Source organism: Daphnia carinata, chromosome 3 (assembly GCF_022539665.2).
Source record: "Daphnia carinata strain CSIRO-1 chromosome 3, CSIRO_AGI_Dcar_HiC_V3, whole genome shotgun sequence".
Lineage (NCBI taxonomy): Eukaryota > Metazoa > Arthropoda > Branchiopoda > Diplostraca > Daphniidae > Daphnia > Daphnia carinata.
Genome location: NC_081333.1, coordinates 11,450,247 through 11,471,386, shown reverse-complemented (window position 1 = coordinate 11,471,386; position 21,140 = coordinate 11,450,247). Strand labels below are relative to the sequence as shown.

Below are 21,140 nucleotides of genomic sequence, written 5' to 3'. Positions count from 1 at the left end.
ACTGTCGACTTTAAATTAACTGATGGCTACAGATTCTACCCTTGTGATGCAATCGCTTTTCATTGAACACAGCAGTCGTGATGTTATAGTCATATGTTGTTCATCGTTTGCGTACTCTCCGGCTGGTTGACCGGAAACCGAATTCTATTCTAAAACCTGGCTCACAGTTATTTCGTACGAGACTCTCCTATCTACTTTCCCTATTTTTTTGCCTTTTATGTTGTCCGAAATAATTAGTCGTGTGTATAGCCAATTTAGAAGTCAATTTTGGAGAGAAGCAATTCTGCGGAAGCTATTGGTTACATGATTTACATTTTTCTATTCTTATTTTCCTTCATTTCGTATTCTAATATGAACTCCATACCCCATTAATCTCTCTAGTCTTTAGTGTATAACGCATCCACATAAATTGGCTGCCAAAAATTCGAAGGAAGGATATAAAGATTAAACAGTCTCGAATTTTGCTGACTGTAATTCGTAGCTTGTTTAACTAGCTAGAAAAATCGTTGACGACGTAACTATAGTTCATGAAATTCGTAAATGTTATGTTGTCAAAGACAACGTATGACTCAAGTCCTGAAATATCATTCTGAGTTGCAATGCTGAAAGCCTTACAGGTCCAAAAGAAACATACGGCATTACAAAAATCGAAAGGCTTTAAGTAGACTACGTTCTGAGAAACATACAAGTGCAAAAGTCGTACTTGTTGGTATCGTAACAAATATGCCGAAAAAATCCCGTATGGCACGTTTTGTTGAACTTTATCTGATTCACCAGAATATGGCGTTCCCGCTCTGTAGGAATTTTTGAACAACGATTATTTCTTTTTAAAATGCAGTTTCAGTTGAAATAAACTAATCTCTTCGGGTACGTTCTAGAAGACGATGTGTAACGAAGAATGGTTAGTGCGACGGGTGCCAAATGTAACGAAACACGATGAAAGACATTCGCAGAGAAATGCATTCAACTTTCCGGAGATTGCATTTGCAAGACAGCGACTAAAGTGCCGCTCCGGTTTCCAGGAAATTCGGGCAAAATTGGGAACCACCGCGTTTAAACGTAAATCATCACATGAAAGCTGAAGTAGATTTTCGTCTTAAATATTTTACTACTCCGATCAACGACCGTGAAATGGTTTTAGGTAACGTTAGGGAAGTCGACTAGGAATCGAGCAAACTGACCAAGGCAAAATGTTAGGAGAGGTAATCAAATATCATAAAAAATGTTAGGGCATGTTCTACGGAAAACGACAGAGAAGCAGCTGTTATATTTGTATTGCACAATTCGGAAACTTAATCAGAATCCGATACGTCAATCAAACGTTCTTCAACTTTCAGTTTCTTCGCTGTTGCCGATGGTGTCGTTGACTGCTTTCTAGTCGTCTTGCTTCGAGTGCTGCTGGGTTTCTTTTCCGGTGAAGCCTCAACCTTCATGATAATTTCCTTATCGATGTAGTTTGCTCGTTCGTCTGTTTCCAAAAGAGAAACTTAAGACTACCAAAAGAATTTTGAAGCATTTTTGCATCGTGTACCTAGAAGAATGTAACTGATGGTACTGTACGGTGTAAAATGAAAGTCTTCTTTCAAATAGCCTTCGAGTAACAGATGGGCCAAAATAGATTCGCACGTTTCTCGAGGAAGCTTGCCTGATTTCTTGCTATCAGGTAAACGAAGCGAGACTTGCCCAGTGTTCTGCCATGCATCGATCAATTTCTGGGCTAAACATTTCAAGGTGTAACATATGAATAATGTGGGAACGCCCTGGGTTTTAATCAAACAAAAAAGCACCTGTCACGCGTACTTGTTGCTCCTCTGCCCGTTTCAGTATCTGGCTGAGCGTGATAAGATACTCAGTGATATTCATCTCGGTCGATTTTGATTCTTGATTACAGTGATCACACATTTTATTGCAAGAGGAAGACTCCCACCGTTCGTCGAAATGGCTTGCTATAATCTCCCGGCGGCATCTAATGATTTTTAATATACGAATTTCTAATACCATAATTATCGAAAACCTCAAACTCCATTGTATACTTTTCTGAATCGAGACAGTAAGCGGCCATGGCGTAGAGGTTACGGAGTCCGGTTTGTTCGGTAAATACCATGGTGCTTAAGCGAAACAAGTCAGACAATCTCCAATAAACTATGCAGCATGCTTTGAGATCATCTCTACCTGCACGCCCACTTTCCTTAAATAGACGAAACGAGCGTCAAACAAATTGTTTCTTCCGGTTGCAGCTTATTTACCTGGTAAAAGTTCTCCATCGATTTTGATATGGAATGATGAATTACAAATCTAACATCTGGCTTATCAATTCCCATCCCGAAGGCAATGGTAGCAACTACAGCCTTCAGAAAAATAAATCAGTTGTTTACATACTTTGTCTTTAAACACGGCAAGCGAACCTGGTATTTATTATCCCGCCAGCCCGTGTGAACTTGGGTTCGATCAGCGGGTTCTAAACTGGCGTGGTAAGATGCAACGCGGCACTTTTGCTGTCGCAGATCGCTGGCTAACTGATCACAATCTTTGACGGATGTGGTGTATATAATGCCAGATTGATCACGAAATCGATTTTGCAGCAAATCTACTAGTTCGTCGATGCACTCCTTTTGAGTGGATGGTTTATTTCTCACCTGTAGACCAAACGGATATTTTGCAATGACTGGGTTCTCGAATAACAAAGGAATAGGAATGGTACTTCGTAATAAAGATTGGGACGATTGAAAGATGCTTTGAAAACCAAGCAGTTTTTCATGTTGAGCATTTTTTGGACATCGTTTGATACGTGTGCTGTTGCCGTGGCGGTCAGTCCAACTATTGGAACGGTAGGAAACAGAGATCGAAGAACTCCAAGAAATTTGTAATCTATAATAATGAAATTGGTGGTTAGTGTGCGATGCAACCAAATGCTTGGTCATTGAAATGAAACGGCAGCAGACCTGGTCGAAAATCATGACCCCACTGAGAACAACAATGCACTTCATCAACTGCCACGAAAGCAAAGTGCTTTAACTGATACATTTTTTGAAGTTTCGTCATGAATCTTTTGCTTTTCGCTAGTTTTTCCGGTGTTACGTACAATAATTTGAGTGAGCATTTTGTGTCTGTCATAGCCTAAGTAAAACAGAGATTATTATGTAAGTAAAATAACATTGCCATGCTAGATTTTGACATACTGTTTGCACCATGTTGACTTCTTCTTTGGTTGAACTTGCATTTAATTTTGCAGCTTTAATCCCTAGTTTCTCCAAACTAGCTAGCTGATCTTCCATTAGCGAAACAAGTGGAGTTATAACAAGAGTTATCCCTATAAAAAATAAAATGGAAATTTTATCATCTATATATAGCTAAAATGAGGGATTGGTATATGAATATCATCAGTTATTTACCATCAGATATTAGTGCAGGAAGCTGATAGCAAAGACTTTTCCCACCCCCTGTAGGCATAATCAAGATGACATCATGCCCTTTAAGGACAGCATTCATGGCTGAGAGTTGCATTGGCCTAAACTTCTCAATATGAAATGCATCCTGAATTGTTTGATGCAGCTTGGTTGTCCATGGGAAATCTGAGGTACGAAAACAAACAAAAAAGAAGCAAAAGCAATAGAAGTAGATATTCAAGGTATATCTCACGATAATTGACTTATGATGGATGAGGATCTATATTACTTACCACTAGTTTCCCAATCTTGACTAGCCAGTTTTTTTGTTGCTTCATCATTCAGCTGCTGCTTCAAAGTTTCTTTCCTCTGTAATAGTTTCTCTTTCTTTTCATTTAGTTTTTGAATCTCCTCCTCTATGACATTCAATTCTGAATCTATTTTTTTCAATTCTTTCTCTGCATTTCGAAAGAAATTTTTACGCGATTATTTCAACGTATTTAAAGCAACTGTGATATTTTAAAAACAAAAACACACCAACAACAAGTTGAGCCATTTTGAAACTGACTGTCAGGTACCGATTTAGCTATTAGAGCAGCTTCAAATTTTGAACATTTTGTACAATAGCCAACCAGTAATTCCCGTTCCACTCCCACCCTCTCCACAGCATCTGCAGCGAAATATCCAGCAAATCTGACTGTCAAAATAACATTAAGTCATTTATAACGATGGCTGCAACAATTGGACCCGTTGCAACAGCTAACGTAAGTTTTTTTTTGTCTAACAACATTACAAGATGTTATTTAATGTGCAACCATAAATGTTATGTCTTTGTACATATTAAGGAAAGTAGAAGCCCAGCAAGGGTGTTGCCTCCCAGTCACGCCAAGTTAATGTACGGTCCTCTGTCTCTTTTACAGGCCGAGAACAAGATGCGTAACCTGAAGCTTGCTGGCCATGTCGGTTTTGACACACTTCCTGATCAACTGGTCTCGAAATCAGTCCAATGTGGATTTAATTTTAACATTCTCTGTGTCGGAGAGACGGGACTGGGAAAATCTACTCTGATGGATTCTCTCTTCAATACCAGTTTTGAATCAAATCCAAGCCCCCACTCTCTAGCAGGAGTCAAATTGAAGTCCCATACATATGAACTTCAGGAATCAAATGTCAAATTAAAGGTAACATACACTAAAAACTGGTTTGAAAATTGTACTACAATGTTTATGTTTTGCAGTTGACCCTGGTTGATACAATTGGCTATGGTGATCAAGTCAACAAAGAAGAATCTTTTAAACCTGTAGTTGATTATATTGATGCTCAGTTTGAAGCATATCTTCAGGAAGAACTGAAGATTAAACGCCAACTGGCCACATTTCATGATACCCGTATCCACGTCTGCCTTTATTTTATATGTCCAACTGGTCATGGGTAACTTTTAGAGCTAATCTTGTTTACCAAAACGAAAAGTTATCAAAATTTAACATTTATTTTACAGTTTAAAATCACTAGATTTGGTTTGCATGAAAAAGTTAGACAACAAAGTCAATATAATTCCAGTGATTGCAAAAGCTGACACTATTTCCAAGCCTGAATTAATGCGTTTCAAGGTATGTGTAGCTTAAACTATTTGTTATGAAACATCATGTAACGAAATGCCATATTTAGACCAAAATCATGTCGGAGCTCGCCTCGAACGGTGTTCAAATCTATCAGTTTCCCGTAGACGATGAAACTGTTGCCGAAATGAACCTTTCCATGAATGCTCATTTTCCTTTTGCAGTATGCGGATCAACAGATTTCATTCGCGTAGGAAATAAAATGGTCCGAGCTCGCCAGTACCCATGGGGCACGGTTCAAGGTAACGATTAATAATGTCGATATTTCCCAGTTAGTGTAACTTGTTCTCTCATCGATGTAGTGGAAAACGAAAATCATTGTGATTTCGTGAAGTTACGTGAAATGTTGATCCGCACTAACATGGAAGATCTGAGAGAGACTACTCACGTCCGACATTACGAAATCTACCGTCGTTTGAGACTGGAACAGGCAAGTATAAATCAACTGTATTAGGATCTGGTGTTAAATTTGATAAGTTGTATTGCAGATGGGCTTCAGCGACGTCGACTCGGACAACAAACCGCAAAGCTTCCAGCAGACATATGAACATAAACGTCAGTTACTGCGCATGGAATTACAACAGAAAGAAGACGAGATGAGACAACAGTTTGTCATCCGCGTCAAAGAAAAGGAAACTGAACTTAAAGAAGCTGAAAAAGAGGTAAATTTAAAAGGCGAATGTTATTTGAAAACTAAAATTTAATGAATCACATTCGATTTAGCTTCAATCGCGTTTTGATCGACTAAAAAAAGAGCACGCCGATGAGAAGAGAAAACTGGACGAAGCTAAGAAACGATTGGAAGAGAATCAGAACGAGCTAGCTAAACGTCGTCAACAACTTTTGACCCAGAGTACCGGCACGCTTGGTCACGGCACGCTAACTCTTGGCAAAAACAAGAAGAAATAAAACCATCGTACAAAATGACCCATGCTTCCAGAAAACGTCTCATTTCTATTACCTTTTCGTATGTATCACCATTTTTTCTTATTTTTAGATTCTCGAGTGTATGCCGTTTAAACAAAAAAAAAACTTTTTACAAAAAATGCTGTCACGTAATTGGTCGTCAGATAAGTGCTGATGGTTTTGTTATCGGTTAGTTTGACTAGCTCCCCTTTTTCCTTGTTTCCTATTTCCGATCTACCTGCCAATTATTTTCTCAGTTTTTCCCTTATTTTTGTTAACGACTAGTCTTTGAACAACATACAATAAAGAATACATCCAAATTGGACAGAAATTTTAATAAGCGTTCTTGTTTTCCATTTTTTTTTCGTTATTTCGTATAGATGTGATTTATGTGTCTGAAGCTGGGATGAAAAAAATTTAGCTTTAAAGTTATTTTTGGGTTATCATTTTAACCCTTATTAGTATAGTAAAGACCAGTTATTTACGTTCACGTCTCCTGCCCAAAAATCAGCAATTGTAACATAAATTATCTTTTAGAAACAAACATTACTATTCGGAAATTTTAGCTGATATTACACTTTAAGTGAACTATAGTATTTATCAGAAGTGCTAGTTTATGTATACGCCTTTGGTAAATCATGAAGCATAAAAGTGTGCTTGATGTTTTATCTCCGTAAATTTGCACACCAAACGGTTATCTTATCGATGATGGCCGTTGGTTTTTATTGCAGAATCGCTATCGTGTTTGAAATGGAACGACCCCCCCCCCCTTCTGTTCCATCTGCTAGGGAAGCACCTCGCTGAACATACGGATGTATACAATGACAGCTGCCATGGGTCCTATAGTTTCCTATATTTTACAGCTCAGTGTGGTTAAAGCCACTTCTTTGGCTTGGGTCCAACAACAGACAGTAGACGTTTTTTCCACACCGAATTCTATTAAATGTCTTATCTCGACCTCTCGAATCTAATGTTTTTCTTTTGCGGTTGATTGACGTAGTTCATCGATCGCTTTTCCCTCACTGCACATAAATGTGTTAGTGCCCGAGGTCAGAGGAAGAAGCCTTCCTTTGTCAAGTGGTCTTTCGAAATAAGGAATGCTTCATTACTGCATCTCTTGTAATGGATTCTATCATATTGATTTTTTAGGGGGAAAAGATTCTCTGCAGTACGTCACTTTTCGACCTTGTCATCGGAAATAAGAGTCGATCAATAACACGGAAATCACGCCTACGTACACTTGGGACTGTCTGGAACTTTTGGATGATGTATCACTAAACGGTATCCGATGGGCGTGGGATGCATAGCGCAAGTTTAAGAAAGAATTGTTTTCTCGTTTAGTTTCTCATGCATACACACATCAAAGAAAGTTTTTTGTGCCAGTCGATTAGCAGATTATGTCGACATATGTCTAAATTATCAGAATATTTTTTATTCTCTAATTTTAGCCATTTCGTGGTGCACTCTAGTGAGTGTCCTCTAAACAAACCCATTAGAGATACTGGTTCTAGCAGTGTCCTAAAGCTTAAAGCTCATGTAGAGAATACCGAGAACACAAAGCATGATGGATGGCTATTACGATATTGTTTTCTTCCCAAAAGCCTCAGGCCATCTATTGCTACCTGGTATAGCGTGATTTACCTGCCACAGCTATCAAATGTATGCTCATCTTTCAACCTACTAAAAACGGGCACAAAAAGGCATACGTGCCTGGATTAAAAAACTGGAATAAATTTTGTGCTAATAGACCATTGATTATGGAAAAATGAACACAAAAACAAGTTTAACATCATTTCAGGTATCAAGACCAGTTTTTCTTGGTTGTCAAAAAGCTGAAAACAAAAGGCTGATGCCAAGAAACGAACCCCAGAATGAGTCTTTAGCGGAACGAAACCATTGCAGTGAGACACCGGCCCTTTAATAACAGTCAAGTCCAGTCAACCGAAGAAGACCGGAAAAGGTGGAAAGAAAAAACTCATCGGACGGAAGAACCCAGTAAAAAAACAAAAAACAAAAAACAAAAATTTGTTCTGGTCAGCTCCTTCCCATTCAGTTTGAGAGACAGAAGAGAAACAGGGAGGATATGAAAGATGAAGAGAATGAAATAAAAGATCCCCCACGCCATGTAATTCCAACCGAATCTTATTTCACCCCTCTCTTTTTTTTTGTGCTTTATAAAATTGCCTGTGCCTCTCTGTACGCCGACGCTTCTCTGTGCCGTCGTCTGCTTCTTCGTTCGTAATTTTCAACTTCCGCCGCTGGGATCGCCTCGAGCTTTCCTCCCCCTTCCCCCCCTTCAATGTCTCCCCCTCTCGGTTTCCGCTAGGGCGCCAGTCGACAGTCGAACGAGCAGCTGAACGAAGCACGAAAGGAAAAACGAGAGCGAAATAGTTTTGCTCGTGTTTGTGTCTGTGTGTGAGTGTGTTGAGCTTGGTGCCTTGTATGTGATATTGAGTGAATCGAAAAAACAAGGAAAAATCGAGGCCATTTTGTAAAGTCAGCTGTTTTCTTCAAAAGCCTTACGAAACAGTCGCAAATGCTAGCCAAATCGTTCCCATATACACACGTGTGTGTGCCGGTTTAGCCGTTGAGTCAGCACAGGAGCGTCGATCGATATTTCAGTTGCCATACGATTGGTGTGCTTATGATGACAAGTGAAACTGGCGATAAAGTGATGTCAGAAATTTGTTGACATTGTGCAATTGTGATAGTTTAAGGAAACACGTCTGCTTTTGTGACATCGAAAAGGAAAAAGTGAGAGTGAAAGAATCGAATAAAACCCACACACCACATTGAGGCGACGACGCCGGATGGCTATCGTCTGTTTTTGTTTTGTAAAAAACCGGGCAAAAAGAAGCTAAGAAGAAATAGAAAAAAAAAAGGGAGGGAGTGAGAGCCATTTTTAGGTTGGACAGACTTCAACAGGAGCAGTCAACCAGGTCGGTATTTTCCATTCTGTAGAGACAACACAGCACGTCCTTGCCCTTGACGATTTGTAAAAAAAAAAGAATATATTAATGGCCAATTTATTTTTCTCTCAAACAGGTGATGGCTCGATGAAATGGCTTTCGACTACGTAGGTGCATACGGCAGATCATCGTCTTCGCCCACAGACGACGAACTGGATTACCATTATGGTCTCAGTCTGGAGGAATGGGCACGTGATAAGCCACTCAGCATCCTCCAGCTCGATCCGGCCGATCGGGCAGTACTTCGCATCGCAGGTAAGAAAACTTCTCAATTATCATTAGACTCTGGCAACGCTCACTTGAGTACACACACGATCGGGGCTCTACCTTTCTTTAACCATTAACAATAAAAAAAAAAACCAAACTATTGCTTTTTATTGTGAGCTGGTACGTCATGCAGCCAAGATGGGCGTTACAATAACTTTCTAGCAGCCGTTGCTGCCTAGAATTGCGGAATCATTTTCTAGAAATAAAAAAAGAGGGAGAAACACATTTTTTAAGGTTTGATCCGATTCACTGCGGTCGTCTATATCAAACAACTCTCTCTTTTATTCTTCTATTCGTTATATTTTTTTTCATTATCTTGGCGATTCTTCTTTGAACCGACGTTCGTGACACGCTTCGCCGGATAGTTGGTTTTCGTCTTGTGGGCGAGGGAGAAGGGGCGCGGGAAAAACCGTGGAATGCGTCTTTTCCAGAACGTACGACGATGTTGTGGTTATTCATTGATGCGTAACATCTTCCCCCCTCACGAAAAAGAAGATCAGTCTTAATCTGATCATTAAGGTACAGCCCTTTACACTAGCAATTGAGAATGCAAGACGTGAGATAGATGATGGTGCTACATTATTCTCGGTTGTTCTTCTTTACGCATTCAAAAGGGCAAATTCGATCAATGGGGGTGTGTCTCGCTCAAGTATCGACCCCCTTTTTTTTTTTTGTCAAAAGGCCTTGACTTGTGAGGCCATCTCGTACACCATTTACGTAATATTGGGCGCGTGTTGCATTTCAAAGGATTATTTTTGAAATTTTTGCCACAAGTGGGATGAAGTTTACACTTGGCTGAATCCGTTGATGCCTTTTTTTTTTTTCAAAAATAGAAAAATGTTTTCTCTTCAGGTAGGAAATATCCAGGTGGAAAGACATGTCAGAAAGCTCTCTCTCCCCACCTGCATTGTTGTCATGGCTACTGATACGGGAGCGTGGGATTTTTATGACAGGAACGAGTCAAGAGGAGATCAGATGGCCGCCCATTTGCGGCTACCACGTCGATGCGTCCTAACTGTCATCCGAGATAGGTTTTGGTGTCAACATGTACACATACGTTGCAGCTGGTTTGATTATGACGACATTTAGAAGAGAATGATCGTCCGCGAGAATATCTCCCAAGGTGTTTACGTAAACAACGTAAATCTTATTAGCTTTGCTCGTCGTACTGACGTCAATACGTATTCGTATTGATCCAAAAAGCGGAATGACATTTTCAGGATGAAAAAAAAAGAAAAGAAAACTGTAGCGGTTCTCTTTATTTAAAAATTTTCTTTCTTCGTACTCTATCCATTGTGTGTGTGTGCGTTTCCGGCAAGTAGTTCATTCATTGTTAGCGAACAACTCCCCTCCTGTTATTTGACAGTAAACAAATCATGCTTGGTTCCGACTCCCTCCATCTATTGGCCAACTAAGTGAATGTCAATAGATCATAAAGATTACACAACTCTGTTAGGTGTATTAGCAACGTAGACATAAAAGTTTTCTTTTAATGTCATCAATTGATCGTGCACAACACGCGAGAATTGACTGTTGACACAAGATCCATCACAAATGTCAATCTAATCATTTGATTATTATACAAAAAAAAAGGGAGCGGGCTTTTAATGTAATTTCTTTTTGTTGCCAATTTCATTATGGTAACACTATGCAAACTCGCCTCAACTCCCTTTTTCTATTCAGGGAATCCTTTCATGTGCATCAAACCTTTGCCAGTATTTCACGCGTGTAAAAGGGCCGGACGAGATATTAGCAGCGGGGGCGTATGCACGAGCTCAATTTGAAATTCATACATTTGGCTGCAAAGGGAACCCTTTTGTTTCGAGCCTTTTTGGCACAACTGACTAAGTGGCTCACATGATTTCTTCAGTCGTCGTGAGGTTATCTTTAGACATCACGTCATTTTAGAATGGCCAGCTTGACATGCCAATAATTTCCCACTCTCCAGAATATTTTTCCAGGCCTTGATCACATGAACTTTTTTTAGTAAAATGTCACAACAATAACACGTAAAGAAAGGTGACTTTGTTTGCAGTATTAAATATCGACGTTGTGAAGTGATTGAGTTTCATCCGGTTTCAATTTAAACATTTTTCGTAACCGTGAGCTGTGGTTTGAAAAGCGCGTGGGTCCCTTCCGGTCTTTATCTTTTTCGTCTTTATCGATTGAGCCGTTTTCAGCTGCTGGAAGTAAAGGCTAATGACACGAGAATATTTGAAACATCATCGCCATCGTGCCAGTAGCTACATCCAGCATCTTGTTTATACTGTTGGGCTACTTTTCTATTTGTTTATTTCTCTTTTTCTGTTCCCATCAGTTAATTGCTAAATGATTAGGTCTCCCGTCCTTGAAGGAAGCTGGTCATTTCTAGCTAATATCAACGCGCGCTTTCACTTCTATGAAGAGATTGAGGCCATCAGACGAGATGAGAGGATGCTGGGCATCATTACTGCCGAAAGGGTTGATTACAAAAAGGAATTCTTCCGCGAAAAAAAAAACAGGCTGCTTCTCACGCAACGCACTTCTCGTCTTTCTTATTTATTCGAGACGATGGCGTCGGCGACTACTTGCCACTTATTTGTCTTGTTTTTGAAAATGCTCGGGTGTGCCCTGCACTGAAGACGTCGAAAAAAGGAAACGGCAATCGTCTTGTTGTTGGATTCACTTGAAATAATTGACCCCCTTTCTTTTTAGTCAGCGCCGCTTTCATCTCGTTTTTGTCGCTACAGAAATTCAAGGCGTTGGCTTTTCGTCGCCGTTGGTGCCAAACATATCGTTTGAAGCTTCATTTGTGAACGTATTGTTAGCATTAGGTGATGTCCCTCTTTTTCTTTTTTTCTTGATGAGAGTTTTGTTTTTATAGCGTACCATTATCTTTTCTTGAGATTAGGCATCCGTGCAGTGTCTATAAAAGAGGATGTTAATGAGAAGGCACTAGCTGGAAAGTGGCGGATGGCTAATTCATCGTGACTTTCTATTTTGTTTGAAGAGTAAGATTTAAATTCACATTGAAAAATATCAACGTTTCAGGCAATTGAGGCTTTTGTTTGCCATCGCATGTTGTGTGTATAGTCTCGTTACTTAGCACGCAAGAGCACATGTATTTTAGCGTGAGTAATTTCACCGTCGCTCAAGACAAGGCTGCAATGTCTACTGGAGCTCTTCTTTTTCTCGCCGTCACTCATGACTTCCTCTCACCTTGAATTGGCGACAGTAGCAAAAGAGCAACGTCGTTATCTATGCTAGAAATTCAACGTCATGCACCATCCGGCCGTACTTAAAAGGAAAACATTTTTTTTTTCTTTTTTGAATTCATCAATTTTTGAAATTATTTCGAAGGTTTTGAAATTTTTTTATCGTTTATTTGGTTAGTGTTTGGCATTTGCGTCACGTCTTTTTATGTTTTGGCAGGTGAAATCATCTCCTAAAGTTTTGTGGATCCTTATCTCGTACCGTTAAACTGTTTTGTCCGCCTCTTGGATCCATTTCAAAAGTAACAGTGGGTGGGAAATGACAATTTAGGTTGAACATGATTCTATTAACTGAGACCGAACCTACCAATTGAATGCCTCTTGATATTTAATAATGCGTGAATTTATCCTCGGGATGTCTTTTAATTATTTTTTTTTCTTTCATGTTATTATCTATAACGTGGTTATTGATCCGCTGAAAAACCTAGACGACATTTCTAGAGATAATCCATCCAGATAAGGAATGAAAAGGGCCAGTTCGTTGACTTGCTTTTAAATTTTCGTTTAATTTTTTTTCGATACCAGTATATTAACAAAAAAAAAAGCGGTGAACAAGAAACGCTTGACGGATTCTTTTTCTTTTCCAGCGCTGATTGCGTTAAGATTCTGTACGCGCTTCGCCTTAGGGAAATCCAGTTAGGAAATGAATTCCTTTCAAAAAGAGAGAGAGAGTAATAAAATACCGCCGAGTCCTCTACTAGAAACCAAAAGCTAATAAACATAGCCTAGTCATTTTCGCACAGTTTTTCTCTCCCTCTTCGAAACCTGTATTATATCACATTCACAATATTTGGTGGTCGTCGTCTCACCTGTTTTTTTTTAAGCAACTGTGAAAGAGAGCGTGTCAGCTAGAAAGAAAAAAAAACAGTTTGATCATCTCGAAGTTTCGTCACTGTTAGATCACTCCTGTCAACTATGGACACAAAGACGGCTGTGTTTCGTTGTTTTTTTTTTCTTCGCCGAAGAAGCTTTGTTGAAACAATCGGAACACCTGGTCAAGTGCCAGCAAACAATCACGAAAAGAATGTTTTTTCTCGTGTCGAAATCTCGTGCCGCTGCTTGACTGTACATTAATCAATGTTGATTTTTTGACACCCAACAGAGTGTTGTGTCAATATAGTAAATTGAGAAAGATGTCTAGTCATTTTTCTACATGAATGGACCTTTTTTTTTCCTAATATTTTGTGTGTAATTGTAGCCGCAGATGGTAATACTTACCGGAGATTGCTTCCACACGATTATTGGGGTTTTGTTCATGCACTTGATAACGTGGCCGCTAGGTGGCTACGCGTCGTCAGACCAGAGTGAAATCCAATTAAAAAACGACGGTCGTGTCTTTTTGACAGCCGACGCAGACGCACGTTGAAACGAAAATATGGTTATCACAGCACCGAGTGAACTTTTTCCTTGATTTCCGCACGAATTGCTAATGGAAATGACATTCGTGTCTCGTGACGTGTGTCGTTCTGTTCGACGGCAGGCAGTCGTCGTTGGCTGAGATGACGATTTGAAAGTTGGTGGTGCTCGTCAGAATTTGTACATCCATCATCCAGAAATCCAAACTTGTGCATGGGAAAACGAAGGGGCCTTTCTCTATTCCGAGACAAGTGGCTTGGCGTATCTAGTGTGTTTGAGCAAGCTCTCACACCTGTTTTGATTGTACGTCTGTGTTGGCCAAACTCGACGTTGTCATCGTTTTTAGTGAGGGGGTGTCGTGGTGCTTGCCAGTGAACGTGTTGAAACTTTTTTTTTTTTGTTTCCCTTTCAAGTAAGGGGGAACAAAATTTGACCAGTCGTAACAACCGGTCAAGTGGTTGCATCTTTTTTTTTTTTTTTCCCGTCCGTCTCTATGTGTGTGTGTGGGTTATTTTAATGAAGGAAAGCCCTGAGGTGAGTGTGTGGCAACAACCTGTTTCTATCACTTCGGGCTCCCAAGACAACACATTTGTGTGTGCGGATCGGCTTTCGTTTTTCATGCCGCCACCAAGAGATGGCGCGCGCAGTGGCGATTTGTGATAGCGTCGTCGGCCAAATCTTGACGGCCGTGGAGGCCGCATTGCTTCGTGTGTGTACGTGTGTGGGAATATAGACAGAGCGAAGTTGACTAGTGGGCTGCGAGTTCTCGGCAACGTTTAACGGAGCAGGTTGCCACCGGCCTTCTCCAGTTGGTGATCGGACCGCGTCGAGACTAGAAGTAGTAGCCAAAAAGAAAACAAGTGCCTGTCCATTTTTGTTTTTGCTTTCGGCTTTTTGTTTTTTGCTCGTGTGCCTTGTGCTGTTGGGCAAAATACGGTGCCTATGTGATTGTGCCACGACGACTTGTTGCCGATTCGTTTCGATTGCAACGAAAGAAAGACTTGGGCTGGTGTTTTGTTGTGCTCTTTGATTATTCAATAATTTTTTTTCATTCGGAGGGAGAGGGGTCATTGTTTTCTGCTGAATTGGGCCCCGCGGCTTTTTATTGTCGACAACTCGGCCATGGCGTCTTGAGAAGAGAAAACTTTTTTTTTTTTTTTTTCTTCTCTATTTGTCTGCTGTGTGTGTTTGTATATGTGGTGTGGTGTGGTGTGTGTGTGTGTGGCTCCAGTTTTTTTCTGCCTCTCTGCCCATATCGCTTGTTTGGAGATAAAGTGAGAGGAGGCTGAGGCAAAAAAAACTGAAACTGAAAACTGCCACCACCGAAATGCTCTCATCATGACGACACAGGCCTATTACAAAGACCGGTTGGGCTTTGACCCGAACGATCCGAGGGAAATGTCCAGCTTGGATCCGACTCTTCACGGCTACGAAGAGAACCTGTCCAAATTCAAAGGTAACACATTACAAAACAGTTTGTGCTGCCTTTAGGTTTTCGTTCAGGCAGCTTCAGGCAATGCTTATAATTACTTAGCAGGGTCATTGCTTTGAATTGATAATGGCATGTTCATTTTGATGCCAAACTTGATTATGCACCACAAACCCAAAAGCAAATGGATCTTATGGGGGTAGGAAGCCGTAATTATGCCATTGGTGATTTTTAAAATAAAGGGGAGCAAAAACATGACGTGATTCGCCCAATAAAAATCATATTTTTCTTCCATTTGCCCACCCCATCATTTATTATAAACATGAGACATCGTAAAAATTACTTGTTTATTCTTTCAAAATGAACTTTTTAAAGTTTCATCCTTCCTTTAGGCGAAAGAGAACTCGTTAATCTCGTAGCGTGATTGGCTTGATTGACCGGATGAATTTTCTTTTTGGGATGTAAAAAAAATGCAATCGCCCCAAATGTTGTGTGTAACAGAGTGTGTGTTCCAATCAACCGTTGCAGCAACTGTGAAAAAAAAAAAACCAGTCAACCAATCCGGCAATTGTGACTCACGTCCAAAAGAAAGGTTTTTTTTTTTTTTGCCGGAAATGGCCGCGAGGTTTTGCCCGGATGTTCGGACACCTGGAGGCGGATATCTCCGTTCGTTTTTTGTTTTTTTTTTTTTTTTCATTTTTATTTGGCTTTAACTTGTTGAGAGTGGGAGAGAGTTAAAAAAAAAGAAACATGTCATCAACCAATAGCGTTTTTCTCTTTCTTCCAAAGCTCATCACATTCCTAATTATCGATTTACAATGGCGTTGGCAGTGTGTCCGTATAGGATATTGAACCCCCGCCAGTTTTTTTTTTTCTTTCTTTTTCCCCGATCGTGTGTTCAACCAACGGGACTTTATTTTTCAGTTCTCTCATGTCATTTATACCGTGTACATAATATATTGTACACAATAAGTCATGTCACATCATCAACTTTTTGTCGTTGTTGTTGTAGTTCTTTTTACTAAAATGGAAACGTACTTTTGATTTCGATTGCAGATGAACGTGATGCCATCCAGAAAAAGACGTTCACCAAATGGGTCAACAAACACCTCAGAAAGGTAGGAACAAATAACAAACCAATCATTTTCTTGGCTTGTGTTTATCGCCGTTTTTTTTTTGCCTCTATAAAGTGGCCATAGATTTCAAAGCCCCCCCCCCTCTCTCTCTCCTTTAATGTTTAATAGTCAAACGACGACCCACTTGAGAGTAACGTGAAAATGTTTTTCTTTTTTTTTTTTTTTTTTTTTTTTTTACAAACGTTTCTTCGAGTTTGAATTTTTATGCGTTTTCTTTCTTTCTTTTGTGGGAAGAAAAGGCGAACAGAAAAAAAAAAAAGAGTCTCTGGGCTCGGTCGTTGAAGCACGTCGAATTTTCGGTGCCGTGAAATGTTTCAGCCGCCGCCGTCTTCATCAGGATTCACGTCACGTTCTCTGCCCTCCCCCATTTTCGTCTAACTTTCCCTATGCCCTAGCGTCTCCTTTTGTTTTAAAACAAAATCAGAACGGTCCAGTTGTTTCTAAGTAAAAGAACAAAAAAACTAAACAAGAATCGGGAATTTTCATTCATTTTCTTGTATTTCAAAGAACAATGTGGATAGCCCGAGGGTGCGTAATCTTAGAAGGCGTGAAATGTTGAAAAAAAAAAAATAGGGCTATCTTCGATCTTGCACGACGTTTTGTGTGTGTGTGTGTGTGTGTGTGTGTGGCTCCAATGTTCGGTAGATATACATGCTAATTGAGCCCATCGGAAAAGAAAAACAAAACTCAGGTGACATCACAGGAACTCAGCTGTGATTGTTAAGGCTTCTTCGTCTTCTTCGTTAGAGAACAGAAGACCCTAAACGATGTTTGGGGGGGGGGGGGGATACACCCCTGTTCACGATGACCATGTAAGGATGAGACGACGGCGTGTGTGTGTGTGTGTAATAGGCAACAAAATAGTTCACCCAAACAGGTGCTGTGCAACAACAACAACAAAAAGTTTCTCTTTTTGTGTGTGTGTCTGTCTGGTAGACGTTTTTCCCGAAACCGATAAAAGTTAAGAAAGAAGAATTTTTTAAAGGAATGAAAAAGAAAAAAGATTAAAGTTGACCAAATAGAGAAGGAATTTTCCATTAGCCGTCATGTTTCGTTTTCTCCTATCTTCGACTCTTGGGGATTATGGGTCTATTTGAATATTCGAGAATCGCCCCTCGTATCTCCGAAAGAAAACAAATGTAACCCCCCCAAAGAATGATTTTTTTTTTTTTTTTTTTTTGAAAATCATTCTATTTTTTGTTTTTTTTTTGTTTTTAATATATACCAGAAGAGATGCACGTGTCAAAGGCTGGTATAACGGGGCGTGACCTCAACTTGTCTTATTTGATACCATCCACTTTCGATTACTATCTTTAAATGTTTGACTTTTTTTTCTTTTCTGGGTCGAATATGATATCCTTATTTTTCTAAACACGCCATAGGTCTTGATCTCTTTGTTCTTAACACTCTGAATCCATTCGGAATTGACCCGTTTTTTTTTTCTCCTAACGTCATCTTGTGTTTCTCGTTCCCAGTGTCATAAATCACGGGATCGTGAAATGACGAAACAAATATGGAAATTGTTGAGAGAGAGTTTATTTTCGTTCGACGGGAAGAAGTTGCTTTATAAAAAAGGGTGGAGTGTGTGTGTGTGTGTTAAAGGGGAGAGAGAGAGAGAGAAGCATATCACACACGCAAAAAAAAAAAAAAAAAAAAGGAATACAAGGTGGAAATGTCAGAGGGGATGACGTGAGCGAGTGGGCTTGGGTAATGGAAAAAGCCTTTCGGGATAGAAGAAAAAAAAAAAAAAAAGCCGACGACGACTAGCAAGGAAGAAGATAAAGAGAATTTAACTGCATTTTTAATTGCTGGGCGGAAACCTGGTAAGGCGACTTCCCGTCGAGTCGCAAGTGCCGCTCAGCCTCATTCTTCTTCTTCAAATAAAGGCAGTCACACACACACACACACACACACAGGTATAGGCGAAAAAAGAAAAAAAAAAAAGGGCAACTAGTTAAGGCGGGCGCATAGTTTCTTCTTCTTTCGGGTGGAGTTGCCCACAGTGATGACCTATCCAGAAATAAATGGAATGAAATAAAACACAATTTTTTTTTTTTTTTTTACCCTGCAAAAGATCGTCCTCGTTATTTACAAGAGCCGCACCCCACCACGTAAAAGACTGTGGGGGCGCCTCGCTTTACGACACCCTGTCCGATATGACATCATTTTTATTATTTTTTTCGGTGAATTGCGGCAGAAGAAGCGAAATGCGTGGAACAATAGGAAAACTTGGCCTGGCCGCCAACTATTTTTTACCTGTAGCCATCGGTAGTTGCGAACAGTTAGATCACCATTCTCGATTCGAATGCCTTGCAGCAGGTTCAGCGCTCTCTGTGTGAATACTTGCGGCGTTTACCCGTTTCACATTGTTGTTTTTTTCTTTCTGTTTTTTTCCTTCTTCCATTTGTTTTTTTTGTTTTGTTTTTTAAATATCTTTGGCGTGAGTGTGTTACGAACGGTGGAACGACACAGTCGCCCACCGGAGTATATCACTCACGTGAAACATATTGCGAGGGAGAGAAACACATTTTTTTTAAATTTCGTAACTTGCCAAAAAAAAAAAAAAATAAGCAAATGAAAGAGGGGAAAAATTGCTGATGATGGATTGCGTTGTAGATTTGCTTACATTCTTTAGTTGTTTTTGTAAACTGGAAAAAAAAAAAATGCTGCCCACGATGGCGTCGAGGAAAAGTTTTGTTTCCAAAGACAAAATCAATGGTTTGTTATCGTTGAAAATTTGTGTTGTTTTCTCTTTCCAAAGTCCGTTGACTCGATTGAAATTTAAATGCGATTATTTGCCTCTCTCTCTCTCTTTTCGTGCATCTGATATCCACTATCTCGAAAAAAAAAAAGAAAAGCCGCTAATTGACTCTTGTTGTCAGATCTTTTCTTGACGTGTCATCTGCTGTTTATATTTTAGAAAAAAAAAAAGGTGTCGCTGATGAAGGAATTCATTTCCCCCCTCTCTATTGGTGATACAATTTCTCACGAAGGCAGTCGTTGCGTTATGTACGTAGAAAGAATCACGACGATGATGTCATTGAAGCTTTTGTAATGCGCGCCTTCAGGGCAAGGCGGGTGTGCGTCCCGCAATCTTCATTTTCTCCTCTTTGTGATCTCTCTGAAATAAATTATGAAACATTTCGCCCACCTATTTTTTTTTTTTTTTTTTTTGGGTGTAGTTGACGGCTCGTGAACCTTGTTCAAAGTGAGCATCAAAAGAATCTTTTATTTTCGCCTACACTTGCCATGTGTAAAGACTTGCGCGCGTGGCTGATGGAAGCAGCACCTGTGCGTCCGCAACACCTACGAAATGCGATTTCAAAAGGAATTTTTTGGTGGGTTTTCTAACCACAAGACTTTTGACATAAAGAGTCGCAAAAAATCAGCGACTCTCTCTTATTTCCATATGAGTAATGGAACGGCGCAATGGCCGGTATCTTTTAAAAAGATACAAGCGGCCAGCTTTTTTTTTTTTTTTTTTTTTCGTCATATTTTGCCGCCTGCATCACGAAGGAGAGAGAGAGAGAGAGAGAGAGACTATAGAGTCAGGTGGAGGAACGTGGGCAGAAGGTCAGGAATGGCGTCGGGAGCTCTTTCGCAAGACCATCTGCTCAACATTTGGCCAACGTACGGGTGTTAGCGGCCTTGCCCGGCTTTTGGCATTGCTTCATTTGGACGTTTCGACGTGAAACCGGTCAGCAATCGTCAACAGACGGTCGAAAATGTTGCAATTAGACGGGCAAATGACCGTTTTACTTGGCCGGTGGTGCGCTCTCTTCGCTTCAATTTACCTTGTTACAATAGCGCAAGCACCCCGCCCCTGAGGGGCAGGTGTCGGTAGTGCCCTCTATTTCACGTATTCCATCAAGAGAAATGTAAAGAAAAAAAAAGCGAGATAGAGAGAGAGTTGCAAGCAACGATACGTCGCATGTTTTATGTCGTTTCTTGTCGTCTGCATAGAAAATAGGAGAATGTTCTAACCTTTCCTTTTTCATTTTTTTGTTCTCGTGACATTCCTGCTCGTTCACGTTGCCACCTAGTAAACAACTAAAAACTCCTTCAACTTTTTCTTTTTAAATCGTTCAATTCTCTTCCCCTATGTCCGACTCGATGAAAGTGACAGGCGGCCTTCATATCTTGATACATTTGAATATTTGGGCTTAAATAAAAAAAAAAAAACTATTCAAAAGGATTTCTATTTTTCTATTGAGAAAAAAAAAAACGACAGTCTTTTTTTTTTTTTTTAGAGTGGCATTTATATATTTTACCTTTTGTTGATTTCACGAGGGTTGCCATACGTAACGTTGTAGCTCCGTGTGAGGTCTCTTCTTCAACCCCCAGGGGGTGATATTGAAATGGTATTTTCGTCCAAACGTGAACGAAAACGAAGAAAAGAACAACAATAAAAGAAAAAATGTTTTCAATTGCCATTTTTTTTTCCCCTTCTGGCCCCCCACTTAACAAAGTGATATTTCTTTTTCCACGTCACATCGTTTTTATTTAATCGCGCACGCGCCCCATGAAGTCATATTTATTTTTTTTTTTTTTTTTAAGGGGGTGGATGAGTTAGATATGCGTAGAAAAATGGATGACACATGCCCTCTTCCAGGAAAAAAAGAAAATATAGATGGGCATGCAACAAAAAGACAGCGATAATAATGTTTAATGTTCTCCGAAGATGTTACGTAATTCGAGAACGTCAGAGATATGGAAGCCATAAGGGACGCTTTCATTCTTTTGCTCTAATTTTTTTTTTTTTTTTGTTTTAATAATTCGTCCCCCCATTTATTATCATTACTGTTGTCATCGTCCTCTACG

General features: G+C 39.9%; 3 protein-coding genes across 5 annotated transcripts in view; 2 read left to right on the top strand and 1 right to left on the bottom strand.

Annotated features, from left to right (window-relative positions):
• Positions 1–1,261: 1,261 nt before the first annotated feature.
• On the bottom strand, positions 1,262–4,049 carry LOC130697381 (ATP-dependent DNA helicase Q1-like). The gene is made up of 12 exons (XM_057520281.2): positions 3,924–4,049; positions 3,680–3,844; positions 3,393–3,572; positions 3,180–3,310; positions 2,943–3,117; positions 2,702–2,868; positions 2,406–2,636; positions 2,247–2,348; positions 2,034–2,188; positions 1,788–1,966; positions 1,532–1,717; positions 1,262–1,468 (listed from the first exon to the last, which is right to left on the bottom strand). The coding sequence occupies exons 1-12, from the start codon at positions 3,940–3,942 to the stop codon at positions 1,293–1,295; spliced, it is 1,866 nt and encodes a 621-aa protein (XP_057376264.1). The 5' UTR covers positions 3,943–4,049; the 3' UTR covers positions 1,262–1,292.
• Positions 4,017–6,242, top strand: LOC130697397 (septin-2-like). Its single transcript, XM_057520300.2, has 8 exons — positions 4,017–4,150; positions 4,307–4,567; positions 4,624–4,817; positions 4,885–4,996; positions 5,055–5,247; positions 5,308–5,435; positions 5,494–5,667; positions 5,729–6,242. Exons 1-8 carry the CDS (start codon positions 4,115–4,117, stop codon positions 5,912–5,914), a joined length of 1,284 nt encoding a protein of 427 aa, XP_057376283.1. The 5' UTR covers positions 4,017–4,114; the 3' UTR covers positions 5,915–6,242.
• A 2,005-nt stretch (positions 6,243–8,247) lies between these two features.
• LOC130697404 (dystonin-like) overlaps positions 8,248–21,140 on the top strand; it is a 63,404-nt gene continuing 50,511 nt past the window's right edge. The window contains exons 1-3 of one of the 3 annotated variants that reach the window (XM_059494806.1): positions 8,248–8,850; positions 8,957–9,135; positions 16,240–16,301. In XM_059494806.1, the coding sequence (XP_059350789.1) occupies positions 8,973–9,135; positions 16,240–16,301 (225 nt within the window). In that variant the 5' untranslated portion in view covers positions 8,248–8,850; positions 8,957–8,972. Of the gene's footprint in view, positions 8,851–8,956; positions 9,136–15,031; positions 15,211–16,239; positions 16,302–21,140 lie in introns of those variants that run through there. The other 2 variants (XM_059494807.1, XM_059494809.1) reach the window with 2 other exon arrangements.

Excerpts from the sequence above, each read along its gene's own strand:
- LOC130697381 (XM_057520281.2), bottom strand. Across the intron at positions 2,869-2,942 it reads GGGTCATGATTTTCGACCAG|ATTACAAATTTCTTGGAGTT; the intron begins GTCTGCTGCCGT and ends TCATTATTATAG. Across the intron at positions 1,718-1,787 it reads GCAACAAGTACGCGTGACAG|CCCAGAAATTGATCGATGCA; the intron begins GTGCTTTTTTGT and ends TGAAATGTTTAG.
- LOC130697397 (XM_057520300.2), top strand. The coding sequence starts at position 4,115 with ATGGCTGCAACAATTGGACCCGTTGCAACAGCTAAC. Across the intron at positions 4,997-5,054 it reads CTGAATTAATGCGTTTCAAG|ACCAAAATCATGTCGGAGCT; the intron begins GTATGTGTAGCT and ends TGCCATATTTAG. Across the intron at positions 5,668-5,728 it reads TTAAAGAAGCTGAAAAAGAG|CTTCAATCGCGTTTTGATCG; the intron begins GTAAATTTAAAA and ends CATTCGATTTAG.